This window comes from Oryx dammah, unplaced genomic scaffold (assembly GCF_014754425.2).
Source record: "Oryx dammah isolate SB20612 unplaced genomic scaffold, SCBI_Odam_1.1 HiC_scaffold_21, whole genome shotgun sequence".
Lineage (NCBI taxonomy): Eukaryota > Metazoa > Chordata > Mammalia > Artiodactyla > Bovidae > Oryx > Oryx dammah.
This window is the reverse complement of record NW_024070205.1, coordinates 28,704,790-28,716,832: the sequence shown is the minus strand read 5'-3', so window position 1 is coordinate 28,716,832 and position 12,043 is coordinate 28,704,790. Positions and strand designations below refer to the sequence as shown.

At 43.9% G+C, this 12,043-nt stretch overlaps 1 protein-coding gene across 3 annotated transcripts in view; it reads right to left on the bottom strand.

Moving 5' to 3' along the window:
* DNAJC16 (DnaJ heat shock protein family (Hsp40) member C16) overlaps window positions 1-12,043 on the bottom strand; it is a 39,589-nt gene that overhangs the window by 3,629 nt on the left and 23,917 nt on the right. For all 3 annotated transcript variants that reach the window (XM_040263995.1, XM_040263996.1, XM_040263997.1), the window contains 7 exons: window positions 6,500-6,630; window positions 4,270-4,453; window positions 2,688-2,870; window positions 2,477-2,553; window positions 1,412-1,492; window positions 1,213-1,311; window positions 268-438 (listed from right to left, as the gene is read on the bottom strand). In XM_040263995.1, the coding sequence (XP_040119929.1) occupies window positions 268-438; window positions 1,213-1,311; window positions 1,412-1,492; window positions 2,477-2,553; window positions 2,688-2,870; window positions 4,270-4,453; window positions 6,500-6,630 (926 nt within the window). The remainder of the gene's footprint in view (window positions 1-267; window positions 439-1,212; window positions 1,312-1,411; window positions 1,493-2,476; window positions 2,554-2,687; window positions 2,871-4,269; window positions 4,454-6,499; window positions 6,631-12,043) is intronic.

Below are 12,043 nucleotides of genomic sequence, written 5' to 3'. Positions count from 1 at the left end.
GCCAGAGAAGAGTTTCCTGAAAGGGCTCAGGGGAGACTGAGTTCAAGCTCTTCTGTCCAGAAGTGACAGTCAAGGGGAAGAAAGGTCCCTGCAGGATGGCTTGGATGGATCCTGGGGCTGGACAGGTAACAACCAACACCATGCTGCCTGGATAAAGCCTCTCCAGCCACCCCCTCCCTGCCCCCGGCTCACTCAAGTGTGCCTGCTCGTCCCTCCTCCTTCCACACATTCCGTCCTGCCCCTTCTCCGGTGCACAGAGGAACTCACCCAGTGAATGAGTAGACCTCCAGAGCAAATTTCTGCAGCAGGCTGGTCTTGGTGGAATTGGACAGGATGAGAACCACATTCATGTGGCCGGGCCTCAGGCGTACCAAGTTACTGGTGTATGTTAAATCTGTGAGTTCTGTTACCTCCACAAAGCCTTTTTTAGGAATCTTGCTGTGGAGAAATATTGAGGAATTAAGATCTTAGAGGACAGGGGAATGCCAATATTTTTAAAAGGAATAAGTGGAAGAAATTGCTATGTTCTAGCCAGACTAGGTACATTATTAACTATCCTTGAGCCTATATATAAGGGCAGGGCGGGACTGACCCCGATCTGGCTATCGTAGCCTACAAATAGCCTTGCAGGTATTACCACACAGTTGGTGTAGAAGTGGCTTTAGTACAGGATGAAGGCTGTCAACATAGCTATTTATCTCTGCTCCTGGCTCATCTAGCATCTGTCTGACATGCTTCTTTGCTCCCTGCCTTCATTGTTAAACCTGAGATTGAGAAACTGAGGGTACCTAGGAGAAGATAACTAGATGTGTGTCTAGATACCTCTACGGTCTTAGTCAACGCTCATCAGCAGCGTGTGTGTGCTCAGTCGTGTTCAGCTCTTTGTGACCCTAAGGACTGTAGCGCACCAGGCTCCTCTGTCCATGAGATTTCCCAGGCAAGCATACTGGAGTGGGCTGCCATTTCCCCCTCCAGAGGATCTTCCTGACCCAGGGATCAAGTCCAAGTCTCCTGCACTGGCAGGTGGATTCTCTACCACTGGGCCACCTAGGAAGCTGTCATTAGCAGTGACTCTTCCCTAAATCCACATCACACACAAGGAGCGGAGCCAGAGTTCTTAGCTGTGCTAGACACTTGGATCCTGCTTTATCAGCCTCTGCGGTCTGTGGGGCTGCTGCTGAGGAGGAGGGACTGGCATCTGGTGAGAACAACCTGCTGGGCTCCTTGGTGAAGCTTGGCTCGGTCTTCCCTGTCTTCTCACGGGCTTCCTCTTTATCTGGAGGGCTGGACTCTCGCTCCTCGTTTGAGTCACTGAAGAAAAAGAGATTTTACAGAAAAATGGCCGAGGAAGCGTAGGCCTCACCATTCAGATGTAGCACTGAGGAGCACGGTGGGGGGGGGGGGGTCTTACCTGAAAGCTTGAACGATGACAGTGCCAAAGAGGATGAAGAGGGCAGAGAAAACCAGGGACAGAAGGGGCATCATTTCCCGCCTGAAATGAAGTTCACAAGTTCTGGTCAGTGCTACTGTGACGCATCAGTTAATGGTTTCAGGTTTCTTCTCTCTGGCTCAAAAAACCGCTACATGACCCCAAACCAAAAAGCTTTCACATCAATAAACATTTTCTAATTTCATACAAATAGAGGATATTTTTGCAGTAGTGGTGAAAGTAGAGATTATTTTCCTCAGTGTTCGAATTCACAGATCACCTATTTAAAAAGTTTGACTTTGTGGCTGTGCTGGATGGATTCTGCAGAAGGAAACGACAAGAGGGGTAACAAACGATTTAAGCTGTGAACATGGAGGAACATTCTGACATCAAGGGTAATACGAGTTGACCAGAAAGTCTGTGGGATGACTTCTTTTATTTTCATCTTTTTTTTTGGTCAGACTAATTCAGATGTGGTCCAGAGGGGAGAAGAAAGTTGACTTCTCTAAGAGCTCCTCTAGGTGTTCTGAAATTTTATTCACCTGCAGACACCCATCAAAGGCCTGCTGTTTTTCGGGAGCTGGGCTGGTGGCCAGGAAGCACAGACGTGAGTGGGACGTGGTCTGTCCTCAGGAGCTCATGGTCTCATTGGGGAGGGGGTGGTGGGAATGCCCTTGCCCTCTCTGATTAATTCACTGGTTCGTTTGTGTCTCGATTCACTGGACTACATGTGCGTCAGCCCTGTGCTGGGCACCAAGGTGTTCTGGTGAGGAGTGTGGTCCCAGGCTCTGCTATATGGAAGGGAAGCTGGGGTGATCCTTTCTTTCCTAACCTATGGGAAAGGGTCAAACCAGCAAATATTACAAAAGGGAAGTTACTGAAAGACAGAGAAAGGGGAATATTCATTGAAAACATGGAAACACTCTTCCACCTGCCCAGATGGAGTCTACACTGAAATCAAAGAAGAGTGGACCTTTTTTCAAATGAAAAACAGCAGTCCTGGTAAGTAATAGCAAGAGAAGAAATTCAATCTGGCAATATTCCTACCAGTTGTTGTGAAATATGCTGTCCCAGGAGTCTGAGATGTAGTCAGAAGCAGAGTAGAGCCACCGAAGAAGAAAAATCTGTGGAAGGAGAAAAGGGGTCAGGACTGGACCCTGAGCCCTGGAGGGAGAAGCCCCCCTCCCCGACAGGGAACTGCAGCTCTGGGAGCTCGGGAGCCCTCCCCAGCACCCACTCGCCTGGGCCGTGTGCTTACAGGGGCAAGTTCATCAGTCAAGTCGGGGAGCACAGCTTCCGACGACAGAAGAGCTGGGTCTTTTCGAAGTTGGTCCAGATAACCCAAAAGGATGAATTTATCACTCTCACTCCCGGTCCAGGGATCCTCCAGGGTTTTATACACCACCCGCCCTGCTGTGTTACGCCTTTCTAAGATAGACACCTGGGAGAAAAAGAGGCGAAAAAATCATTAGAATTTTCAAAAGAATGGGAAATTACTGTTGGTTTTTTTTTTCCAGAGACGATGGAAAAAAGGGTCTAATGAAGCTCAAGCACAGATACGAATGAGTATACCATATCTGCAAGAGATTTCCACTTTTCTGACAAAAGAAATTAGTTTTATGGTGACTTTTCAAAGTTAACTTTGTGAAAAGTTAAAGCTCTTTCTTCTCAATAGATTTTGTTCTGTAACTTCTAATTTTTTTTTTTTTAACATTTATTTATTTGGCTCTGCTGGGTCTTAGCTGCAGCATGTGAACCCTTAGTTGTGGCTTGTGGGATCCAGCTCCCTGACTAGGGATCAAACTTGGCTCACCGCACTGGCTCAGGAGCACAGAGTCTTAGTCAGTGGACCACTAGTGAAGTCCCTGACTTAATGTTATAATAAAGCAAGCCTTTGTTTTTTTCAGAGATTTCCCCATGAAAATCAGTTCAGTTGGTAAAGAATCTGCCTGCAATGCAGGAGACCCCGGTTCAATTCCTGGGTCAGGAAGATCCGCTGGAGAAGGGATAGGCTACCCACGCTAGTATTCTTGGGCTTCCCTTATGGCTCAGTTGGTAAAGAATCTGCCTGCAATGAGGGAGACCTGGGTTCAAGCCCTGGTTTGGGAATATCCCCTGCAGAAGGGAAAGGCTACCCATTCCAGTATTCTGGCCTAGAGAATACCATGGACTGTATAGCCCATGGGGTCACAAAGAGTCAGACATGACTGAGCGACTTTCACTTCCTATGATTACCAAGATGATGAAAATGACAAAGAATTTCATGCTTCTGTGGAGAGTGATGACAAAGGAGGAAAGGAAGGATAAGGTCAATTAGGATGAAATAAAAGAGGCAGAAGTACAGGAGGGAGACACTGAAAAGCATATTAATGGTTGCCTAAGGTAGATTCTACAAACTAGATACTGTAAGACTTGACCTGCGCAGGAGAAAGACAGGTGAAAGGGACTGGGGATGCTCTTTAATCTTTACCCAGAGGAAAGATGCCTTTTGTGAAGGTCCAAGGTTGAAAAGTTAGGAGGTGAAATCAGCAGGGTAAAAGACTAGTTTAACAATGCTTTCATGGACTTCCCTGGTGGTCCAGTGGCTAAGACTCTGCTTCCAATGCAATGGGCAAAAGTTTGATCCCTGGTTGGGGAACTGAGATCCCACATGCCACAGGCCAGGGTCAAAAAAACAGGTCAAATGGTTTCCAAGCACTCAGAAAAAAATAAAACAAAACAGGCTTCAGAGATTTCTGGATTTCCCAGAATATATTCAAAACTCTTAAGGAAGGCAAACATGGAATTAAGTGCCACTTGCTTGTGAAGAGCTTGAGACCAGGAGAGAACCCATGACTCACCGCTGATTTTCCTTGAAAGGTGTCACTGTCTGGCAGTAAGGTGCTGGCAAATTCCTGCTGCCGATTGCTGTAGACATGCACGAACCTCACGGTGTCCTGTGTGTTTGCCAGGGCAAAGGACAGGAACGCCTCGAAGGGTTTGCTCAACTTGGTAGCCTCAATGGTCAGTAAAACCACACAGTACCTGCATGTCAACAAAAGAAAAGACTATGTAACTAAAGCCCGAGGCCATGAATGCCTGAATGGCAAGTGAAGGTGAAGGAGAGGAGAAGTCATTCACAGAGAGAACCAGTACATTTTAGAAACCAAAGCTGCATGAGGGTCACCAATGAGATAAAATGTTCAAGGCATTAAGGACCTGCTTCTTTCTAAACTGCTGATGCTCTCCTCACATCAAACTTCACAACATTTGGAAATGCCCTTGAAGGCAACAGTCACTGAACCGCTGATGCAGAAGGGCCTTGCAGAAGGCACCTGTTCTAATTCTTCCACTTCAGGCAGGGCTGGTTAACCCTATCTCAGGCCAGGGCCACTGGGCCTCATTCTGAAGGGCTTCCTATGCTGTGGTTCCAATGGCAAATTCATCTAATCATTCAAATCAGGCATTCTTTCTCCAAGATACTACTGAGCACTTCCTAGATGATGCCAGGTAAGACAAACAATGTTCTTGCCCTTATGTTCAGTCACTCAGTTGTGTCTGACTCTGCGATTCCATGGACTGTAGCCCACCAGGCTCCTCTGTCCACGGGATTTCCCAGGCAAGATTACTGGAGTGGGTTGCCATTTTTTCCTCCAGGGGATCTTTCTGATCAAGGGATCAAACCGTGTCTCCTGCTTTGGCAGGCGAATTCTTCACTACTGAGCCACCTGGGAAGCCCCATTCTTGCCCTTGTGGAACTTATATTCCAGTGGGGAGGACAGACAAAAAAACAGATAGATAGATAGGCAGGTAGATCATGACAAGTAGTGGTTAAGTGTTAGGGGGAAAAAAAAAGTGAAGGGGAAAGAGTGCAGGGTGGGTTGGGAGTCATGCTCCATCAGACAGGCTGGCCAGGGAAATGTCATCTGGGAAGGTGACGCTGGAGCAGAGACCTGAATGAGGTGCCACAAGAGGAAGGGAGGTCAGAGCGCTCCAGGCTGAGAGCATTGCAAGTGCAAAGACCCAGAGACGGAGGGGGATTCGGTCCAATTCACAGTGTGAGGAGGACGATCACTGGCTGCTGTGGAGGAGTCACGAGGGTGTGAGAGTGGAGTGGAGGCACAGGAGGGTCGGAGGCAACACGGTGGCCTCGGCGAAAGGTGACACTGGCCTGGCTAGGGTGGCGGTGGAAACAAAGGGGAGGAGTGTGTGGACCGGGATAGTTTTTGAAGGCTGTATAAATAAGAATCCTCAAAGTCCAGGATCATCTTCCTTATATTTAATTAAATCTTAGTCTATACAGGAATCTGAAAAGTCTGGAAACATAGGGAATGTTTCCTATTTTAAACAGTATTTTAGTTGTATTTTCAAATAATGTGGTCAAAATGGTTTCCTTTCATATCCAGACACCTTTCACAGATGAAACAGCCCTAAATTTAAAGGCTGCTGCTGCTACTGCTAAGTCACTTCAGTCGTGTCCAACTCTGTGCGACCCCATAGACGGCAGCCCACCAGGCTCCCCCATCCCTGGGATTCTCCAGGCAAGAACAGTGGAGTGGGTTGCCATTTCCTTCCCCAATTTAAAGGCACCAGCTTTTTAATCTGAAAGAGCTATAAGAAGTGTTTTCCCTGTCTTTCCAGACTTTTCAGATTTTTTGTATGAATGAGGATGCCTCAGCCATGCCATGCCCAGCTAATTATTTTACCATTTCCTCAGCACCCTCACTGCCCTACTGTTGGGTCATTTACCTGGCTCCTCCCCTAGATCTGCAGAGGTCTGCCCTGTGTGGGACACTCTGGTAGCAACAGCAGCAGTCTCCCACTTCACACTGTTTCACCGAGCTTCACGGGCTCTCCCTGACACCTGGCAGAACCTACTCACTCTTCAGGGCTCAGCTCTCAGGGGGATCTTCTCTGGCACAGCCAATCATTTGGTCCTAAGGTGACATACCCCTCTACTATCATAGCTGTTCATCTATGTTCATCTGTTTGCAACGTGAAGCATAGATTCTGACTGTCCCAGGGTCAATGTTTAACTGCCTTTCAGTAACATGTGACATGATGAGCAGGGGTAAGGCCTTCAGTCCTTACTTCCTCTGTCGGTGAGACCGTTTCACGGGGCAGAGTTCATGGAACAACTTCTGGCTGGTGAGCCTGGCTGCCAACAGATACTTGTTTTGGGTGATAAAGTCATCAATGACCTGTCTCTTCATACCTCGGGCCTGGAGAAAAACCAAGAGACAGTTGATTCTTACTCAATTTTCTCACCGAGAATGGGCTTGACTTACAGTTTAATAAAAATGTGGCTGAGCCTGGCTAAAGCAATAAAACCAAGAAAGTTAGACCTGTTTGAACAAATAAACATGTGATATTTTCCCAACAATGTGGGGCTGAAAGCAATGATGCAACTACTTCAGGTCAAAGGAAAAATCAAGTGCTTGGGGAATTTCTGTAGACTGCTTTATGCTGGTAGACTGAAAAAGTCACTAATTTTGAATTTTTAGGCAAATTTACTTCCATTCGAGATTTATAGTAAATTGAGTAATTAAAAATAAACTTCAAAGTAGCAATGTTATTGAGTATAAAAGATGGGCTACAAAACCGTATGATGACCACTTTATTATTATTAATTTTCATATATTTCAAAGAACTGAAATTATATATAGCAGGTTCTCTGACCACAATGAATCAAGACATCAACGCAAGATATGAACCAGAAAATCGCCTTATGCTTAGAAATTAGGAAACTCTGAGTAACTTATTGATCTGAGAAGAGAGGATATCAGATGTAAGAAAATACTTTGAATTTGGAGTGATCAGTGAAAATATTATTTATCAAAACTTTGGGATGCAGATAAAGTAGTATTTGGAGGGTGTGTGTGCTCAGTTGCTCACTCCTGTCCAATTCTTTGCAGCTCCATGGACTATAGTAGCCCATCTGGCTCCTCTGTCCAGTGGAATTTTCCAGGCAAGAATAGTGGAGTGGGTTGCCATTTCCTACTCCAGGGGACAACAGGGGGCCTCCCTGGTGGTCCAGTAGTTAAGAACCTGCCTCCCAATGCAGGGGACACGGGTTTGACCCCTGGTCAGGGCACTAAGATTGCACATGCTGTGGGGCAACTAAGCCCTTGGGGCCCCATCAACTGAGCCATGTGCTGCAAACTACAGGGCCACGTGCTCTGGAGTCTGGGCGCCACAGCGAAAAACTCCACCTGCCGCAATGAAGACCAAACAATAAAACAAATAAATATTAAAAAATGAATATAACAGAAAAGAAATTAATGAACTAGATATCCCTATCACGAAGTTACAAAAAAATACAAAAGTAGAAAGAAGGAAATAATAAAGAGGAAAATAGAAATCAATAAAGCAAAATAAAAATATAAGAACATACCAACATTCGTTCTTTGGAGCTAACAAAATTGACACACCTCTGGTAAAACCAGTCATGAAAATAAAGAGAAAGCACAGGTAACCATTACCAAGGATGATGCGGAGGAATCACTACCTATGTTGCCGAAACTAAAAAAAAAAAGTATACACAAATACATGTATTTATATATATATTTAAATTTGAAAATTTAGGTGAAACAGAAAAATCTCTAGGAAAAATAAAACAATACTTGCAAAAAAGAGAAAATAGTTCTATAACCATTAAAGAAGATGAGTCAATAGTCAAAAATATTTCCTTAAACACAAATTCAGGCTGAGATGGCTTTGCAGGTGGTTTTAACCAGACTTTCAAGGAAGACAATCTAATCTTCTGTAAAGTCTTTCTGAGAAGGAAAGAAGGGAGGACACGTCCCATCTCATTTCATGATGCAAATATTCACATGTCCATCAACAGAAGCATGAATAAACCCATTCTCATGTGGCCATACATGATATAGCAAGTAAAACCAAATCACCTAGAGCCAGGGGAAACCACTGGTGCTTCCAGTGTGACACTAAGCCTCTCGCCATTGCAAGGACTCGGTTTATGTTAAGAGTGCATTTTTATATTCATTCATAAAGAGCAAACTGGGGACTTTGCAGTGGTCCAGCGGTTAGGAATCCACCTGCCAATGCAGGGGACATGGGTTCAATTCCTGATTTGGGAAGATTCCACATGCCGTGGGTAACTGGGTCCCCAAACCATAAGCACTGAAGCCTGTGTGCTCTGGAACCTGTGCTCTGCAGCAAGAGAAGCCACCACAGTGAAGACACAGTGCAACAGCCAAAAATGCATACATGAAAGTAAGTAAGATTATTGAAAATAAAAGAGCAAACTGGTAAAGCATCCATTATTCTGATAATTTTATTAATGTATTTGATTTATAAGTTTCCCCAGGGAATAAGTAGATAACAATTCTCAAGGATACATGCTATTACTGAAAAGCAATTTAGGAAATCTTATAGATTAATCTTGGATCGAGATGACCTTCCTTCCTCTCTTCCACAACTGGCGTTTGCTTGCTTCCTGACTCTCTCTTGGCTCCTGCTTGGCTGCCGTCAGGCACCCCCTCTTTTTTATTTGCTGGTTGTTGTCCAGAGTTTCATCCTTGGCTCCCTCCTCTCCTTACATGACATACGATGCCTGGGAGATCACCTTCTGCCTTTCCTCAGATCTAGATCCCTGCCTCCTTAGGAAATCTAAGGAGGCATACCTCCCCTTAGATTTCCTAAAGGCAGTTCTTTCTTTCCTTTTTAAAAATATTTATCTATTTATTTGGCTGCACTGGGTCTTAGTTGTGGCACGTGGGATCTTCTATCTTTGTCGCAGCATGCGGGATCTTTACTTTTGGCATGTGGGAACTAGTTCCCAGATCAGGGATCAAACCTTGGCGCCCTGCATTGGGAGTGCAAAGTCTTAGCCACGGGACTGCCAAGGAGCTCCCAGGCAGTTCTAATTCTTATGTCCACAACTGAACTCATTGTCTTCTTTTTAAACCTGCTCTCTTTCCCTTACTATCCACTTTCCCTGTCTGGCTCCTTACCTTAGTCTCATAGTCTCAGGCAACCTTCCTCCTTCACACGGCACCCAGAGTGCACCCTGCATCTAAGGCAGACACCTACTACAGTGGATGAAAACTGCCTTTAGGTCTTTCTCCTCCCTGACTCTGAGTCTGATAAAGACTCAGGACAAAGACTAACTCTGGATGTCAGAGTTGTTCTGTATTTAGTACTCAGCAAGCAGGCAATAAATGTATTGAGTGAATGAAATAAAGGATTTTTATAGAATATCTCTTTCTTTTCAGTCTAGCCTCTTATAAGAGAAAGTACCAAAGGGCTCTTGTTGATTTTTTAAAAGTAACATTAAAAAGTACATGTTCATTATAGGGATTTCTGGAAACCCAAATATTGAAATAATATTCACTTTACAAATTGAGAGCAGTGTATTATAAACAGCATATACAATTTTGCATCCTGCTTGCTCGTTAACATTATGTTATGAAAAGTATCCCCAACATTAATTATTCTCAAATTGCCATCTGTCTACAATGCGGGAGACCTGGGTTCAATCCCTGGGTTGGGAAGATCCCCTGGAGAAGGAAATGGCAATCCACTCCAGTACTATTGCCTGGAAAATCCCATGGACAGAAGAGCCTGGTAGGCTACAGTCCATGGGGTCACAAAGAGTCGGACATGACTGAGCGACTTCACTCACTCACTCAACTTTTATTTTAAAATTTTTTATTTATTCATTTATTTCGGCTGCATCAGATCTTGGTTGCCTCAAACAGGATCTTTTGTTGGGGTGCATGGACTCTAGTTGTGTCTCAATGGCTCCTGAGTACATAGTTTTAGTTGCTCTGCGGCATGTGGGATCTTAGGTTCCCTGAGCAGGGATCGAACCTGTGATCTTTGCATTACAAGACGAATTCTTAACCGCTGGACTACCAAAGAAGTCCAAGCAAGCTGCCATTTTAAATGGCTATATAATAGTCCCCACTGGGGACGTGGGGCTTCCCAAGTGGCTTAGTGGTAAAGAATCTGCTTGCCGATGCCGGAGCAGCAGGAGGCTGGGGTTCAATCCCTGGGTCAAGAAGATCCCTGGAGAAGGAAACGGCAACCCACTCCAGTATTTTTGCCTGGAAAAATCTACAGGCAGGGGAGGCTGGCAGGCGACAGCCCATGGGGTTGCAGAGTCGGACACAACTGAATGACTGAGCATGCACATCTAGGAGGTATCAATAATTACCCTACCATTGGATGTTTATATTTCCCCCTCATTTTTGATATTATGAATGATATTTAACATCTCCGTATGTAATTCTTTGCTTGAGTTCCTATTCCTTTAGGATAGAGTCCTAAAAGGTAATCTCATCTCCCTCAATTCTTTACTCAAGTGTCACCTTAATGAGGCCCTTCTTGGCTGGTCCACCTTAAAAATGTGAGCCCTTTCCCCTAATACCCTGAATTCCTCTCCCATTTTATTTTTTTCTTTAGCACACATCACTATATAATATACCATGACAGAGTGTGTCATAATGATTGTTGTCCCCACTAGAACCCAGGACAGGGAATTCTGCTGATTTGTTCAGGGCTGTACCCTCAGCACACAGAGCAGTGTTTGGCACACAGCAGGTACTCAGGAGTGCTGTTTTGCTAGGCAGTTGATATTTTATCACCCAAACACTTTCCTGAAAACTTTTTTTTTTTTCCCCCTGAGAATTTCTGAAGCTTCTTCCAGCAAGGCAAGGAAGAGAAGTGCCAGTTTCTCTGTACCTTCAACTCTACTGCGTATTTTTACTTTAAAAATCGTTAACAATTTGATGAGAGAAGGAAATGTAAATTGCTTTTCTCTGGTTATTAGTGAGATTTACTTTTTTAAAGTGTTTATTGAGATCTCCTTGGTGATCCAGTGGCTGAGATTCCACATTCTGAAGGCAGGGGGGCCTGGGTTTGATCCCTGGTCAGGGAATCTAGATCCCACACTAAAGTTGCGACTAAAGATCCTGCACGCTGCAATGAAAGCCCAGCACAGCTGAATAAGTAAATAAATGCTCTTAACTAACCACTTTAGTGTATAACTCAGTGGCATTTTAGTACATTCAGAGTGTTGTGTAACCCTCGCCTCTATCTAGTAGCAAATGTTTTCATCATCCCAAAAGAAAACTCTGTACTCATTAAGTGGTTATTCTCAAGAAGTTTGGGATTGATTTCTTTGATTAGAAGCAGCTCATTAGAAATGAAAGATAACGATTCCTTTTATATTGGTTGTAAATACTTCCCTTATTGTTTAATCAAAAAATTTAAGTCTTTCTATAAAAATGTAAAGCTTATAATCAAGTTATTAAGATTTTTCCAAAAAGATTTTTCTCAACACTTTTAGCCCTTTCCTATCTTAAGATCAGATAAATATTCACTGTATGTTCTTTGAGTTAGGGTATACATTTTTTTCCTCAGTGATTTTAATGTATATATTTTGGAGTAAGATCAAATAACTTTTACTCACCTGCAAGATCTCAGTACAATGAAAGTCTTTTTAAAAGCTTTCCTCGCAATTCAACACCTACCCACTTTTGAATATTAAATTATAAAACTAAAAACTTCCAAGGGATTAATGGGATGAAATGAAAGAATATTTTTTTCTTATTCCTTTTAATTACTGTTCTATACTGAAGCCTTAAAATTATTTTTATAACTTGTTTT